Consider the following 16,876-nt stretch of genomic DNA (forward strand, 5'->3'; position numbering starts at 1 on the left):
GAGTCAGTCAATCAGTGCTGTCCCTTTCCAGAAGTAAGAAAAAACCCACCCAAACTCAATGAAGATTCTGAAGTTCTGAAGACTGAAAAAAAAAAAAATAATTACAGAAATGTCATCCTTCTCCCCAATTCATTCTAGCATGCATTAGGTTATTGTTTCTATTACATTCTGAGAGATTACTGGCAGTATTAAAACATTGAGGAACATGCTGTGCCTCCAGCAAATGCTTTAAAGAAATTTGAAGGCAGCATGATCTTAATTCCATGGTCACTTTCAGCGATAACTTTGTATGTGGAATTTTAATGAGAATAAACGTCAAGGTGATGTTGGATGTCATGGATCTTACATGGGACTGGAAAGAAAGGATTTTGGAGCTGATGGTCTTTGCATTGGTCTGTTCTGCTTTGAACAGTGGATAAGGAGAAGATACTTGTCAGTAGTTGTGAGTTAAACATAAGCATACTGAAAAGAACCAGATAGCTGTAGAAAAATCTCTGGATGTAAAGTAATGGGTTTAATCACTTGCAAGCTTGGATATGATAGCTGCATGAAATGGCTAGTGTAGTTTCTTTATGTAGGTTTAATTCTGGAGTCCGATTTTCACTTGAGAACAGTGTGGTACACAAATGATACTAGATCAGGCTTTAAGCCTGCTTACTTTTTCTGTCCACCCTTTGTAACACCAGCACTGATTAAGTTGAGCACTGATTTGAAGAGCTCCGAAACTCAGTTTTAATCAAGGGAGAGATTTTTTAGGTCAGTAATATTGGCCATATTAAGGTAAGCTCTGTGACCTTGAGAAGAGGGTTAAGCTATCCATATAAACATAGCCTAAGTTGTAGGGAGTAATGGGTAAGTTTAGTTATATGCTAGTTCATTAATACATGATGGTTGCATGTATTTGTTGAATTCATCTTTGCTGACTAGCACAAGTGAACGGAAGTTTAGTTCTCCATCATCATTCTTAGGGGGTACCTCCCACTAAATAGGGTCTTAGTGTATTGGATCCTTCCAGTGTGAGCCCTTGCAGTGTTGTAACTGCTTTTCCATGGGTACTTGTGGAGCTTGGACTTTGCTTGGTGTGGTTAAGTAAAGCTGAGACAAGGTTGGTTTGTTTCTAACAAAGAAAGCACATATATTTAGGGTGCAGGCCTTGTGTCTGACTTGGAATACCAGATTGGAAGGGACCTCAAGGATCATCTGGTCCAACTCTTTTTGGTAAAAGCACAGCCAGAGACATCAGTGAATCCGTGCTGGCTTTTCCCAATCACGTGCTTCATTTGACTTGTAATAGCCCCCAGGAGGATTCATTCCATAACTTTCCCAGGGACTGAGGTATGACTGATGGGCCTATAATTTTTTGGGTCCTCCTTTAGCCCTTCTTGTAGATGGGGGTGACATGAGCCTTTTTCCAGTCTTCTGGGATGTCCCCCAGTCTCCACCACTTCTCAAAGATTATGGAGAGCAGCCTCACAACAATGTCAGCCAGCTCTCTTCACATCCTCAGGTGGATATTGTCAGGGCCCATCAATTTGTAGGGGTCAAGCTCCTGTAATACTTCACATACCAGTTCTTCCTTCACTGACAGTGGGTCTGTGTTTGCATCAACCTGGATTTTTATGATTTTTATTCCCAAAGCTTGGGGCTTAACAGTGCTGGTGATGACAGGGGAAGAAAGTGTTGAGAACCTCTGCCCTTTCAACATTGTTGGCGATTAATTCACTTCTGTTTAACAACGGGCCAGTATTTTCCTTCTGTTTCTGCTTGTTCTTCACATGCCTGAAGAACCCTTTCTTGTAGTTTATGATACCTCTGGCCAATTTCAGTTTGAGCCGAACTTTTCCTTTTGTAACTGCATCTCTGCACACCCTGGCAATGTCCTTGTAGTTCTCAATGGGTATTCATGTGCTTTTCCATCTCTGGTACGCTTCTCTTTTGGTTTTGAGCAGACTCAGAAGCTCGCAGTTAAGCCAAAGGGGTCTCTTGCTCTGCCTTCTTCCCTTACCTTTAAAGGGGATGAACTGGTTTTGTACTTGCAGGAGAGTGTTCTTGAAAAACACCCAGCACTCGCTAGTTCCTTTATCCTCCATGGAAACTCCAACTCAGCAGGATCTAAAACTCCACAATATTGTGATCACTGCAGCCAAGACTATCACTAACTGAAATACTACAAAGCAGGTTTTCACGGTTTGTGAGTAGCAAGTCCAGCAGTGCCTTGTTCCTGGTTGGCACATCTAACATTTGTATGAGGGATGCAGTCTTCTATGCACTCCAGGAACTTGGTGGATGACATGTGAGCTGCTGTATTGTTCTTCCAATAAATGTCTGCGTAGTTGAACTTACACATAAGAACCAGGTTCTGTTGACCTGAAGCTTGCTTAAGTAACCCAAATATTGCTTCGTTGGCCTTATCGTCCTCGTTTGGAGGTCGGTAGCAGATGCCTACTGTAAGATCCCCCTTGGAGATGATCTTGACCCAGAGGCATTCAATAGGGCTTCTACAATAGCTGTAGTTAACTTCTATACATTCAAGGTTCTCCTTAACACAGAGCACGATGACTCCTCCTCTTTTTCTCTGCCTGTCTTTACAAAACATCCTATACCTATCCATTGCAGTCCTCCAGTCATGCGAGTTGTCCCACCGTGTTTCATTCATTTCTATGATACCATAATTTTCTGACTGGGTGCAAAGCTCCAGTTCCTCCTGTTTGTTCCCCAAGTGGCATGTGTTGGTATACATACACTCAAGTGTATGGTGGTTGGTCTTCTGGCTCTCGTCTTGAGAGGCAGCTAAAGAACATTTGTCGCTGCTGTGGTTGGCCTGGCTTATTCCTCAGATGGTTGCAGTGGCACGAGTGTTGCCACTTTGGACCCTGCCCCCCGTCCTTCAGTTTAAAGCCCGTCTCACCAAGTTGGCCAGCCTGCTGCCAAAGTTTCCCTTGCTTCTTCTAGACAGCTGGATCCCATCTCTCCGTAACAGGCTATAGTCATCAAAGAATGTCCTGTTATTATAAAAGCCAAAACCCTCATGATGGCACCAGCCACGAAGCCAGAAGTTGATTTGCATTATATGCCTATTTCTGGCTGTACCCTTTCCTCTAACTGGAAAAATGGAAGAAAAGGTAACAGGCCTCAGTACTTTTTGCTTGCACCCCCAGATCTTTGTAATCTTCCTTGATTCTGCCCAGGTTCTGGCTTGTGGTGTCACTCGTGCCCGCATGAAAGAGTAGCATTGATAGTAGTCAGTGCTCTTGACAAGTTCTGGCTCCCTCTTGGCAACATCTCCACCTTAGCTCCTGGAAGGCAGCACACCTCTCATGACTCCCTGTCAGGCCAGCAGATGGGCACCTCAGTGCCCCTTAACAGAGAGACAGACATCTCCACAACAGTGGAGACAGCAGAGAAGGACTAAAATTACAGTTTTCTCTTTCAAGCTCCTCCTAGTAGCTGGTGAATACTTACCTACTCTGCAACTGTGACTTGTCTCTCTTTCTCTTTTGAGGGTTAAAGTAACATACAGACTTTTCAGAAGAATTTCTGTAAAAATTTTGCCTTGTTTTCAAAAGATCTGATTTTTGTAAGTAATGAAATACTGTAGAAAAGTGAGTACAGCTTTTGCTGAGTGTTCGTACCTCAGTGGTAGAGTTTTCCTTGCAGAAATCAGTGAATGTTGTGGGACCAATGTTCTGGTTTTGGATAGTATACTTGGAGTTACGAAAAATTTTTGACAAAGTCATACACCAAAGACTCTTCAAATCCATCAGTGGCCCTTTCCTCTTACCCTCTGACAGATCAACTTCTTCTAACTAGTTAAAATTTACTAAGTAGAGAATAGAGATAAGTTTTTAAAAATTTAGGTATTTTAAGAATGGTGCCTTACAAAGATCTGTGTTGCAACATGTGCTATTTATAACTAATCCAGAGAAGGGAATGAATAGGGAGGTGACAGAACTGACTGATGACACTAAATTATTCACAGTAGTGAAAATTAAAACTGACAGAAGAGTTGCAGAAGGTTTCAAGATATTGAGTGAAAGGACAATAAAATGACATGCAATTCAATGCTGATAAATGTCAAGCAGTGCACGTGGGGAAAATCATTCCAACTATGCATATGCAATGGCAGGCTCTAGACTACTTGTTGGCTGTTCTTGGAGATCTTTTAGCCTGTTTTTTTTATGAAAATGATAGCTTTATACTCGGCAGTATTCAGAAAGACAACTAGATAATTAGAAATCACTGGTCAAAGATCAGACAAAAAAGCAGAAAACATCACTCTGCCATGGTCGGTCCGTGGTGCCCTCAAGCCTTGAATACGGAATGCAGTTGTGGTCGTTTGCTCTGAGAGAATGAAGCTTAACAAGAAAAAGTACAGCTCGATGATGCGAGGAGGGACTGAGTAGATCAGAACTTCAGCTTGGAAACAAAAGACTTGAGAGTATGAAATTAGGGAATGGCATGGGAAAGATGAATTGGAATTAATCATTCATGGTTTTCATAAAATAAGAATAAGTGGGTATCAAGTTAGCCTCCTTAAAATAAAGAAGTGCCCTTTCATAAGGCACAATTGAAGTGTGGCATTCAGTACCATAGGTATTGCACATGCTCAAAGTATAAACACACTTAAGATAGGATTGGACAAATATATGGGAGAAAAGACTAGTAAACATTATTAAATGCAAAAATACAGATACAGCATCTGCTTAGGAAGTTTCTTAAGAGTTACTTTACTAGAAACTAGAGTTGTGCTTTATGCTTGGTCTGTTTCTCCTACTCACTTTCTACTCCTTTCCAATTGTCAGAAACAGGATTACCAGGTTTGAGCTACATTTTTGTTTGGTCCTGTACGTTTGTATTGTAGCTGGGAGATGTCAATGTAGTGTGTATGGAAGTTTCTAGTATTAATTGCTTTTTTGGGTACCGTTAACAGCACAGTTGCGGCAGCATCGCCTTTGAATGCCATCGTTATAGAATTATACAATGGTGGCTTTGTGCAGTTAGGGATTTATCATGAACTGGGTATCACGGTTGCAGAGTTAAGAAATATCTGATTTAGCATTCATATACAACTTAATACTTGCTTCTCCCTTCAGCATGTGCATTCTGATATGCTCTTGCATCACAAAATAATTTTCCGTAGGGTTAGTGCTTCATTCAGTTGATCTCCCCACCGCATTGAACTGACATGAGGCAAACAACTGCTATGAAGAATTCATTTCTAAATAGTTTGTTCACCAAAGTTGAGGTTCATGTTAGAAAAAGGTCAGAAAAAGCTACTACAATTTTTTAAGACCTAAAGAATCTTCTTTACAATGACAGTTTAAGATATAAGTATTTAGAAAATAATTATGACTGGCTTAAATACATTTGCCAATGTGGAAAGACTGTTGTTAATACTAGAGGAAAGTGAAAGAATATGTGAAGTTTTAGAAATTGAAGTTGCATCATACTGCCATCTTAATCAGTGTCAGTCTGAGTCAATGCCGCTGCTGCTGAGTGATTCATAATATTCTGAGTCCCCATGTTGCCTCAGAAAATTGAGAGCTACTTTTCTCGCCTCTTTTCTCTCTCACACCTTTAATTTACCACTTACATGTGGCTCTTTATTTGAGAAGCATTGCAATAGGATGAACTGGTTTTTTGGACTGAAAGACCTTAAGTACATACTTTTTTTTTTTATCCTGCCTCACAGGTATGTTATAGCTGATAAATCACCATTTGTAGAACAGTTTAGAAACCTGCACTAATGGAGTTGTTGGAGAGCAATGTAGTTTTATTATTTATCTTATTGCATATTAACTGAAAAGACCATGGAATTTCAAAACTATGAACTGTTACAAAAGTTATTACATCTATGATATATAGCATTATCTATATAGGCGTAAAGGCTATTTGTACTTGCAAGAGTAGTTTGACTTACATACCTCAAGCAGGCTGCTTTACCTCTTTTATTGAAAGTATGTAACAAAGGTATATTTTAGTAGTTTTTTCAGAAGTGAAAAAATGCTAGACTAAATGAATCCCTTAATGTCAGAGATACAGTTAACAGAGACCACTAACAATGAAATAGTTGCTAACTGTAGTTATTGCTGACTAAAGGCTAACTTCATTTAGTAACCCCTTTTTATATATCCTTTCAGCTTCTATAGATATTTTATAATAGTAGCTGTGTAAATCTAGAGAAATTCTATTTTCTAGTATTAATCACTAAAAGAAAACACTGGGGGATTATAACACACTCTTGTTACACCAAATCCTGTCCACGGTGTAGTTGAGAACCTACACAGTAATTTTATTTGTATAAATAAATCCAAGGACAAGCTGTGTATCCATGATGCATGCTTAAAACTTGCAGGGCTCTCAATCCATCCTCTCCCCAAAACCAAAGCATGTCCTTTCTAAATAAATTATATTTTACCAATGACATAAGACTTATCAATTCATTCTCTTATAGAGAATCCTAGTAATACACTATTTTTGTGATATTACATATATAAAACTGAGTTATAGCCTAGGTTGCCATAAGTTGATTTCAGATGTAACTAAGATGTCTAGTCCCGTGACAGATGATTAATCTGTAACAATACACTCCTGGATAATAAAACGTGATGGGATTATTTTTTTTCATAATTCAAATCTTAAGTCTGTAAGTTTAAATTTTAATGGAAGACTGTGTATTACGAGAATGGAAGAACTGAAAATTTTATCAAGGCTCTCTACAAAGCTTAAGGATATTTCATTAGAGGTAGTAGAGATAGTACATCTTTCCTGATGTATTTTAGTTCTATGCAGATTTATTTTAGAAGGACATTTCTTCTGAACTCTATTCTATGATTAGTTTATGGATTAAAGCATCAGGATTAATAGATATTCTAATACTCTTTTTATCTTAATATCTTACATCTGCACTGAATACTGTATTTTACATTAAAATTCACTTTCAATGAGTTATACCAAAGTTACTCTTTTTTTATGTATAAAAGTACATTACTGTCTGTAACTTTATGACAGCCTACCAGAGAAAAGTGAACTTGGTGGCTTTATAAGTGTGATTAATTATGGATTAATTTCCATGATTATTCATCTCTTTGATTAAGGCTCTAGCAGTGAAATAAACATAAATGATAGTGTATCTCTGTTCTGTTTTTTCCCCTGTAAATAATCTAAGCCAGATCTTTCTAATTCTCTGTTTTAGGTTGAAGACTGTATCCTCCCACCACTAATTTCTTTGGTCAACAGTCAGAATGGTAAGTATATGGCCACATCAACTACAGTTCCATGAATTCCACATTTTGTTTTAATTAGACTTCAGTGTGGTCACATTCTTGGCACCTTTATTTTCAAGTGGAATGGAGACTCTTCAGCTTGCGGTTGCTTTCGGAAACCACATCACTGCTTTTAAGCCATGAGGTCATGGCTGAGGAGAAAGGGGAGAGCCTCGACTCGAACAGCAAGCTTCTGTCTCTCATTAGAGATTCATTGCTGCCTCAGTAAGTATAATATTGCTCCTTTAATGGGGAATAACTTGATATTCAATCCATTTTGACAGCATATTTGTTTAAACTACCCTTTTTAATGTTTAAATAGCAAAACAAAAAGAGGAATAGCAATTAACTGCTGCCAGAGTTCTCTGTCCAACATCTCTCTCCTAGGTTTATTTAGTAGTTTGTCATATACAACACAAACACAACTTGTGTGTGACACTCCTTTCTGATACTGTGCCTCTGGCTGCTCTTGGAGTGAAACAAATTTTCTTTAGCTTTCGACCTGTGTTCCTCTTGGTTCCGCTAATAAAGTTAGAACTTTGTAACAGCAATCTCTATTTGATTATTTTGGATACTGTGCCCTTATGTAAGATGTTCTGAAATCATACAGAATGGCATATAACTTTTTAAAAAGGAATGTGACAGGATGGATTAGGCCCCCATGATCCACCCCAAGCAGCAGAAAAACCCTACAGCAGAGTAGATGAAACTACAGCCTGTGGGCCAGATGTGGCCTGCAAATTCATTTTTATGGTTTATGGTCAAGTAAGGCCTGTCATTTCAAAATGACTTGCAGGTGAGCATATAGAGAGCTCTCTGTTACGCACATGCGTACTGTGAGCTGGTAACGTCTGTGAGTAGAGGGAAGGACAGCACGAGCACAAGATGAGTACAATCATCCTGGGTTGAGCAACATAGGACTAATATTTCTTCTAATGCTGAGGAGAACTGCACTTTTAGAAGACTCTAGTGTCTGAATTTGTGAAAATATTTACTTCAAAGCTATCCAGGCTCTGTGGAATTCAAGGTCTTATTGTTTTCAAGCCTTGCCAGGTGCAGGGATGAGGAGGAGCAAGGCCTGGGCATTTGACCCAGGCTGGCCAACAGGATTATTTCATACCATGAATGTCACTTTCAATATAAATTAGAAAAGTTTGCTACATAGTGCTCTCTCCCTTGATGGTGACGCCCCAGACAACTCCTTGCCCCGGTGCCAGCGCCTGAGGCCTTCCCTTCCTCCCAAAGCCTTTGCACTCGCAGTGTCCGACATTTGCTGTCCCTGCTGCACAGCTTCCTGCTGACAGAATGGGCTGAGTATAATTCTTATATATTTTATTTCAGTATCAGGATTAATACTGGTTCTTTAGTATTATTGTTAATTATTTAGTCTTATTCTATTAAACCTATTGATATTTCAACCCTCGTGTTTCTTTGTGTTCCCCGATTCCCCTTTCTGGCTGGGGGGGGGGTGTCATTGGGTGATAGAATAATTGTCTAAACAATAATAAATTGTTATGGGTTTTCTCAAACCATAACAACAGTAAAGATGAGTCATCATTTATCTTTCATATGTATTTTACGGTGTATTTTAATGTGTGGTCCTCAAAAGTTGTTAATTTTAAATACTTAAGTACCCTAAGTCAGAAAATTGTTCCCCAGCCCTGCATTGAGTAAGTGGCAGAAGGGTGGAGGAATGGATGCTGGATTAGAAACAGGAACAGAGTGCCTTCCCCAAAAAGGGGACCGTCTCTTGCTAATTGACTAATGTTCCTACAGTTTGAAGATAAAAGTTCTGTCCATGCAATATGTGTTAATCTTTTCTCTGTGAGAGAGAACGGGGAGGAAATCTTAGAGCTCTGTAGAAAAGCTTATTTTCATACCTTTCTTCACATTATTTTTTTTTCTCTGGGAAATATAGAATTTATCATTATGAATTAAAATGGAAACTGGAAACATTATTTTAAAAATAGATTATATGCATTATTAAAAGCTTTCAGATAATTTTCTTCAGATAGAGGAAGAGACCTGGAGTGAAGCAAGACCAAGTTCTGTACTTGCTCTGAAACTTGCCCTTCCTAGACATGCCTGTGTAATAAAATGTTTCTCATTGAGCTGGAGGGCGTGGGGGATGGGTGTTGTGTTAGTTACAAACTAGAAGCAAAACAGCCAGTATTGCCCTGTCTCCGGCTAATTAGCTCAATCGAGTGGCAGGGGGTTTTTGGTTGGAGTTTGAATATGGTACTAGTTTGGGGACTTCACCTGTGCTATCTTTGCATGCATTGTGTTGTAGATGTATGAAAGAGGGTCTTGTAGCTCAGAATCTTGGTTCCAGGCTTTAGGTATTTTCTGAATCAGTTCCTTTATCTCACCAGTAGAGATGATGATACTTGCATTTGAAACACTGTTGGAGATTATCTCAAGAAAATAAATACTGAAGTTTATGATATTTGGAATATATTGGAACTTGATTTAAATAAATTTTACTCTAGCTTAGCAGCATAGTAAAATCGTATGCAAATCTTCTAGTGATTCAGAAAGACTTAACTAGTGTCTGCTTATTAAATACATTACTTGAACCTGTGAGTTGAGCCAATCTCTGGTAAATATGTTCACCTGTGGGGAACAGGTAATCAATGCAACAAGGCACAGAGGGAACAAAAAGCAGAAGAGGTTTTGAGGCTTTTTTGCAGAAAAAACTCAAACTCAGTTTTGACTTGGAAGCCTCAAAACTTAATTTGGAGAAGACTCAAAAAGAAACTAAGAAAAGCTCAAAGCAGCTGCTTTGGATGTCAAAAAAGACACGAAAGGTAAGTTTTGTTTAGCAACGTTCTAGGTTATGGATAAGAAAATGTTGATGGGAGGTAAGCAGGAATGAATCCTTATACCGGTCTCTACAGTTCTCAAAAGAAGCTGTATCGAATGCAAAGGGGTCTGGCCTAAATCTGAATTGAGGGGAGGTCTAAGATTCAGTGTAATCTACTTGTAAAGATAATGTAAAGCTCTATCCCAAGAAGTAAGAGTTAACTGAAAACTCTGAGATAGGAAGTGAAGAGACAACTGGCTTGTATTTGGAGGCTGAAGAGGTGTTTGCTGGTGATGTTTAGTCCTGTTGCTGGACACAGGATAGGACAGAGTGTGACTTGGCTGGTGGAGAGTCGAAAGAGGAGAGGAGGTGAGCAATGGCTGTTTGTTCATGGGCAATCTGTGTGGGGAAGTAGTTTCAAGCCCCTTTGATTCCTCTTTGTAAGAGCTGAGAGCTGTTGAGTATGGAAGGGAAGGACATCTGGGTTTAACATGTGCTGTTCTTTTTAACGAAGGTGTAATGATACTCATTTATGTATATATTTAATTCCTATAAATATCTTCCATAAGTTAATTTGTTTAAATGTAAAACTGGCATGGAGAATATAATTTTGGTTATTATGCATGGAATTTAAATGATCTTCATTTTGAGATAAATGCAGGAATGCAGTGGTTACCACTTTTTTCTCATCTTCTGCATCATCCATTTAATGCCATTAAATATTTGTGCATTTGTAGATGAGAAAGTTAACTTCCTCATAGGATTTTGGTCTAATTGAATGAAATAGTGTCATTAAATTTTAGTTCACTGAAAGGTTATTTTCCTGAGTGTTTCATAACCAAAATGAAACTTTCAGCTATAGAAAATGAATACAAGGCAAATGCTTTCTGTTATATATCCAGATTTTTTTGTCAGAAATTGAAACTTCAGCTCTTTTGCATTTAATTCTTAATATTCCTAATTATGTATAATTTGAAATTTGAGCCAGAATCAGCAAAAGGAGAGGAATGTGTAAATAAAGTTTTATTTCATTTGAAAGATTATGTAGCTTGTTCTTAGCAGACTGCCAAGTGAGTTCTGCAAGTACAAAGTCCAGGATAGTTGAGATAATTTGGAGATAAAACATTCAGTCTTTTTTAAGAGCTTAAGAAAATCCATATCCCCCAGTCTTTAGGTCCTCTTGTCACTGTTGCTTATAGAAAAGATTGACAAAGTAACTCCTTGCAGTGTAGTGCTTAGTTTACAGAACCATTATAAATGCTCTCTAAAACTGTTCTTACTAAGTTGGTTTGTGTTTTGAAGTGGCAGGGAGATCACTGGATGAACTCATTTATTTGACAAAGCATCTCAAGCATGGAATATTTTCCCTTCAGAGAAGATTCATATATTCATAGCTCCTAATGGCTTTCATTCCAGCAATGTGTTCATATAATTGCTAAGACATTGACTTCAGTAATCTGTGGTTTTGCGCGTGGCATTTGGTTTGGTGGATCACTGCACCTTCCCTTAGAAATATCCTTTAGTAATGTTATCTTGCTGGGAGGGGGGAATGGAGTTTCAAGTAAAAGGAAATAAAGTGAGACTGTTTTTATTGAACCTGGAGGAATTAGGATGCTAAGTGTGCACAATAGTAATAGTCTCTCTCAAATGTAATACATAGAAGGCTTAAAATTGTTTAAAGCGGACCCCATTTAGGGAAGGTATTGATGTATTTATAATAAAACAAGTATATTGCCAAGTGTCAGATTTTTAAGCTAGCATGGCTGATTCATTCATTATTACTATTATGAATTGCCATTTTGCAGATATAAATCCATGTTTTATGCAGTGAGCAGACGACTTTTGGCACCTAAGTCACCTGATAGCATTTTTGCTTGCTTCAAAAGATTTAGTTGTGGATTCTGCAGAAAAATGCAAGTAGTTTGGTAGGAATACGTACTGCTCACCGTAGGGCTTTCAGGATTAGTGTCTATTAATGCATTATAGTACTTTCTTATGTTATGAAGAAAAAGACTTTTTAATCACCAATAAGAAGTAGTTTTCTGTCAGGAACTGGAATCTGTTATTTATAAAGGAGAGATTTAAACCACTGACAGCCAACACTGACTTCTAATTGGTTAATTGTGCGGATTTTCCAATGTGGTTTGTAACTCCGCAGCAGCACATTGAAGCTAAAAAGTAGTAGCTATGACTCATTGCCCATAGGCTGTGTGCTTGTATGGGAACGTTAGACCCTGTGAAAAAGCTCTTGCAGGCTATGTCAGGAATGCACAGCTGGTATGCTTCACCCTTCTCGTCTTGGAGTTGTCCGCATTGGAAACTTGGCTGGAAAGCACCACATCTCCTTCTAGATTTCCTTCATGTGTAAATCAGCACGCTAAGGTGTGGTGCATAGCGAGAGGAGATCTTTATTCTAGTGAAGAGCTAGCACACAGTAGGGTACATGCCAACGCACAGGTGGTGGGAAGTGATCCAGATCCTCAGTTCAGGCAGCACTACGGATCTCAAGATGTGAAGTAAAGTTCTTGGTGTGCTTTGTTGTTCCAAAACATGATAACCTACCACATTTTCCTACAAATCATCCTTTCATTTGTACTTGATTAATTCTTCATGGTTTTTATTTTACAAATGAAGAGATTGATGCTTACAATTCTATTACTTACACGTTTAGAATAGCACTATTTGTAATCAAAGAAAGTGTTTTGACATGGCTGAGTCTGTTTTTTTTATGCTTACATCCTTTTCTCTTCCATTGCTGTATGCCTATTGCCCTTCAGATACTACTTGATTAAAAAAAAAAAAAAAAAAAAAAAAGCCCTATTTGTTGGGTGGGCATTACTGGAATGTTAGCAGCAACAGCAAGTCAGTTTTGGCTTTTAGCAGCCTGTTTTCCCTTACCAAGATTTCCATGGCATTTGTTTGGTAGATGTTTTTCTTGTAGTTTTATCCTCACTGCCATAGCTCTCAATCAACATTGTTTGGAAGTATATTTTTATTGTTCTGTTCCATATTACTTGTAGAATGGAAGTATGCTGTAGTTAAAGCAATATTTTTTGAAATTTGAAATAAAACATAAAGCTCAATGCAAGTGTTCTGTAAGTAAAATATTTCCTTTTGAGAAAAATCACTATGTAAATAAAATATACAGCTTAATCATATATAATTTGATTGATGATCTTCCTGAGTGTTCAATAAATCTTCTGCCCAATATTTTGAGTCTTGGTTTCTACTTGTCTCTAGAAGATTATATTTTTTAATGTATAAAAATATTGATATGGATCAATAAATAAATCATTCATCTAGACAACATGCCTTTTGTATTAAAATACAAAATATTGTATTTTAACATAAAACCACATGTATATGTTTTATAAATATGTATAATAACCTATTTTATAATTGTATATCTCTCTCTCAAGATTAATATCTTGATTAATATCTTGAGAGAGATTAATATCTTGAGATTAATATCTCAAGATTATTAATGCTGCCTTTAATCTGATGCCGATTTTAAAATACTGTTTCTAATTAAGTCTTGTTCATTGCTTTGGATGTTTCCACACAGCGTTGTATTTCCATTGTGGTTGTTATAAAGTTTGGAAATGGGAAACAATGTATTTTTAATATCTACTTTTTAACACATCTCTCTTGACTTTTTTTTTTTTTTTTCTGCTGTTGCTACCCCTTTTCTCCTTTCCCTTTCAGGTATGAGAACATTCTGATGGCTCCAGACCCATTACCAATGTATGCTCTGAAACTGTTGGTGGCCCTGACTGAACACAGCCCTGCTTCTGTGAGGTGATACAACTACACATTCTCTGTTGTTCTGGGTTCTTTCCATTTCAATTTTTATTTTTTTTTCCCCTAAGGCATTAAGAATAACTTAGATCTCACTATCAGACTATTTTGACTAGCACTTAAGAGACTTAGAAAATCCTTGGAGAGTATTTGTTATAGAACACAATCTTCTGTCTTTTGTGCCAATTTTATATGATCCTGGTTAGTTTAATATGGATTTAGCCAATGAAACACAAAGACAAAATCGTAAGAATTTTAACATTAACATTATCATAAAAAACTTAAAGAAAAATAATACTAAAAAATTATCAAAACTGCTTTCCAGGTAAGCATATGTGTACTAGGACACAGGTGACATGTTTGTAAAAGGTTGAGACCAGTCAATTCACTTTAAAGCTGTTCAGAGAGATAAGGAAGGATCTCTTTCGTATATGCGTACACACATGCAGCTATTTCTCTTCCCAGTTCTGCCAGAAAAGCAGGTTGTTCTTGCACTGACTGTTGTCTGTTCCTGCTGTCTGATGGTGTTATGGCTAGGAAGTCACCGCATGCCATACTGTCTTGCTTTGATTGATTGAAATGAGCACAAGATAAAAAAAACCTAAGGAAGGAAATTTGTTTTCCCACTGTTTTCATTACAAAAGATGAAAACATCCTCTTTTAGTCTACTTAGTATATTAAAGGACTGTTCATAGTAGCTTCATAAAAGATTAAAAATCAACTAGAAATAGAGTGGCTTGAGATTTTAGGTGGTTTAAATACAGTAAATGTACTTAATTTTTACAGTATAGAAGCTGTTTATGCTACTGCAGGATTTTATGTATTACACAAATAGTACAACTTTCTACTTTTAAAATTAATCTACAGATATTCTCCTACTTTATGAGTTATGAAGAGTATTTCTGTGACTAGAATGCTGGATATTATAGCTGCACTTTTCCTCTGCCTTATTAATTCTCTTTATTTGAGGAATAGATTGTATTTGGCCTTATGCTCAGTGTAGGTAGATTATGAATGCGCACTCATCCTCATGATCGTCTTATAGCAGATAGCAATTCTTTTTCTTAGTATTATTAAACAACAGCTGTGGATATCCAATGAACTATTAATAATTTTAAATAGCAGTGTATCTGGTACTGTTATTTAAGAATGGGATACTAGATTCCAGATACTAACACGTCTGTAATTGTTTTTTCTCATGTCTTACTGGCCCTCTTCTTTTACTTTCATCGAATAATTTCTTTGGCCAGATTTCTGAAGGAGCAGAGTTTGTGCAGTTCTCTTGGTCTGTTTTCTTCCTGATTCTTTGACTTCCCAATAACCCTAACTGGAAGTAGCCGATGCATCAAAAATGTGACAGAGGTGAACAATATATTCATATTTGCAGAAACTGCTTGTGAACAAAGCAGGATCCAGATACATGCTATAGTGAACACTAGATCACAATTGATTCTGTTTTGGTTTGATGGCTAATTAATCAGTACACATGGAGCTCAGAATGACTCAAGGCATATGCTGTCTTTTGCCCCTTTCCTTAGGCACGTGGAAGGTATGTGATGGGAAGTAAATAAGTAACATTGGACACAAATACAATTGGACACAAAGGGGAAAAGGTGTCAAAAAAGACACCTTTTTGTTGCTGAAGAGCAACAAAAAAATCTACCTCTTCTAAATGCCACAGATCTAGTACCTGTGAAGATGATAAATGGATAGGCCTTGTACACTGCAGCAGATTGTCTTGACTAATTAAAGTAACTCTCTATCATAACATCTTTGGAATCATCCAAGAATGGTCCAGTTTTCAAACTTCATTTATTCTACTGTTCACACCCATGCGTTATCTATCAAAAGACCATTAAGGCACATTGTAGAGTTGGTGTTAGTAACAGATTGATCCTCTTATCATCATCACAATGTTCTACATTAGCATTTGCTTACATTTTAGTATGTTCTGAAATGGTTGGTCTAGTATCCATACTCTCGATTTCAAAAAACAAACAGTAAAAAAAAAAACCCAAACTCTTTTGAGTTCAGTGTGGTGCTTTTAATAGTTTGTGTTGGTAGAATTGTGATTCAGTTCACAAGCACTTGTTAGCGTTATGCATAGATTATCTTTGAACCTGCTGTAGTTTCTTTGCCATTATACTAGAGGGCTAGCACTTCAGTGCTTTGATTTCCTGGTGAACTGATTAATGTGGGCTTATATTAATTGCTTTAAATACACTTTGTTCTTCTCATTAGTCATTTTAATTTTCTAGTTTAAGGTTGAAGTGCTCACTTTAAAAAGTAGACCTATTTGCTTCTGAATTACTTCTCTGTTTTTGTGCGTTTTTTATTTTCTGTAATGAATGTGAATAAAATAATATGGAGTGGTTCTGATAGCGGGTAAGCCCATAGAGCCTAGTCCAATTGAACTGAACAGTGGAGTTAGCGATGTACAACACTAGTGAGAAAATCAGAATGCAGATGGATTGAGATTGTTAGGGGATGGTACAGTCTTATCAGAACTTTGGGCAATATTTATGTAGATTTTGAACCTGATTCTGATCACACTAGTTTCATGTCTATGAAAAGTGAGTTGTAAAATCGCTCATTTTCTTGTTAGAGAGATAATGCTAATATAAAACAGCAAAGAATTTGTATGATCTTTGCTATTCCTATTATTTTGTATATATTTGCATATATGCTGCTTTATTGAATAACGCCAGGCAGGAAGACTTACCTAGAGACAGGCTCTTGAAATGTTGTGTGTCAGCTAATAACACTGTTGTCAAGTCGCACATCGTTGTAATTCATATCAAAGGCGGTGGTCAGAGTTCACTGTTGCAAGTGAGTTCTCATAGTCTACTCATGTACTGACTATAATACTAATCACCATTTTTAATGTAAAACACAGCTCCTAAGTGTTATGTTTTATACAAGTTCCCCTTTAGTAAAGAAGTTAGCTATTAACCTTATACCTGTAATTTTGTTTCCTCTTTCGTGTTACTGATCAATTGCTGAATGTCCA

General features: G+C 37.3%; 1 protein-coding gene across 3 annotated transcripts in view; it reads left to right on the forward strand.

Annotated features, from left to right (window-relative positions):
- The window catches only part of ULK4 (unc-51 like kinase 4), a 226,361-nt gene that overhangs the window by 73,719 nt on the left and 135,766 nt on the right, over positions 1 to 16,876 (forward strand). For all 3 annotated transcript variants that reach the window (XM_074150384.1, XM_074150383.1, XM_074150382.1), the window contains exons 27-29: positions 7,196 to 7,247; positions 7,346 to 7,490; positions 13,774 to 13,866. In XM_074150384.1, coding sequence (XP_074006485.1) covers positions 7,196 to 7,247; positions 7,346 to 7,490; positions 13,774 to 13,866 — 290 coding nt within the window. The remainder of the gene's footprint in view (positions 1 to 7,195; positions 7,248 to 7,345; positions 7,491 to 13,773; positions 13,867 to 16,876) is intronic.

The sequence above is a fragment of the Numenius arquata genome, chromosome 7, assembly GCF_964106895.1.
Source record: "Numenius arquata chromosome 7, bNumArq3.hap1.1, whole genome shotgun sequence".
NCBI classification, from domain to species: domain Eukaryota; kingdom Metazoa; phylum Chordata; class Aves; order Charadriiformes; family Scolopacidae; genus Numenius; species Numenius arquata.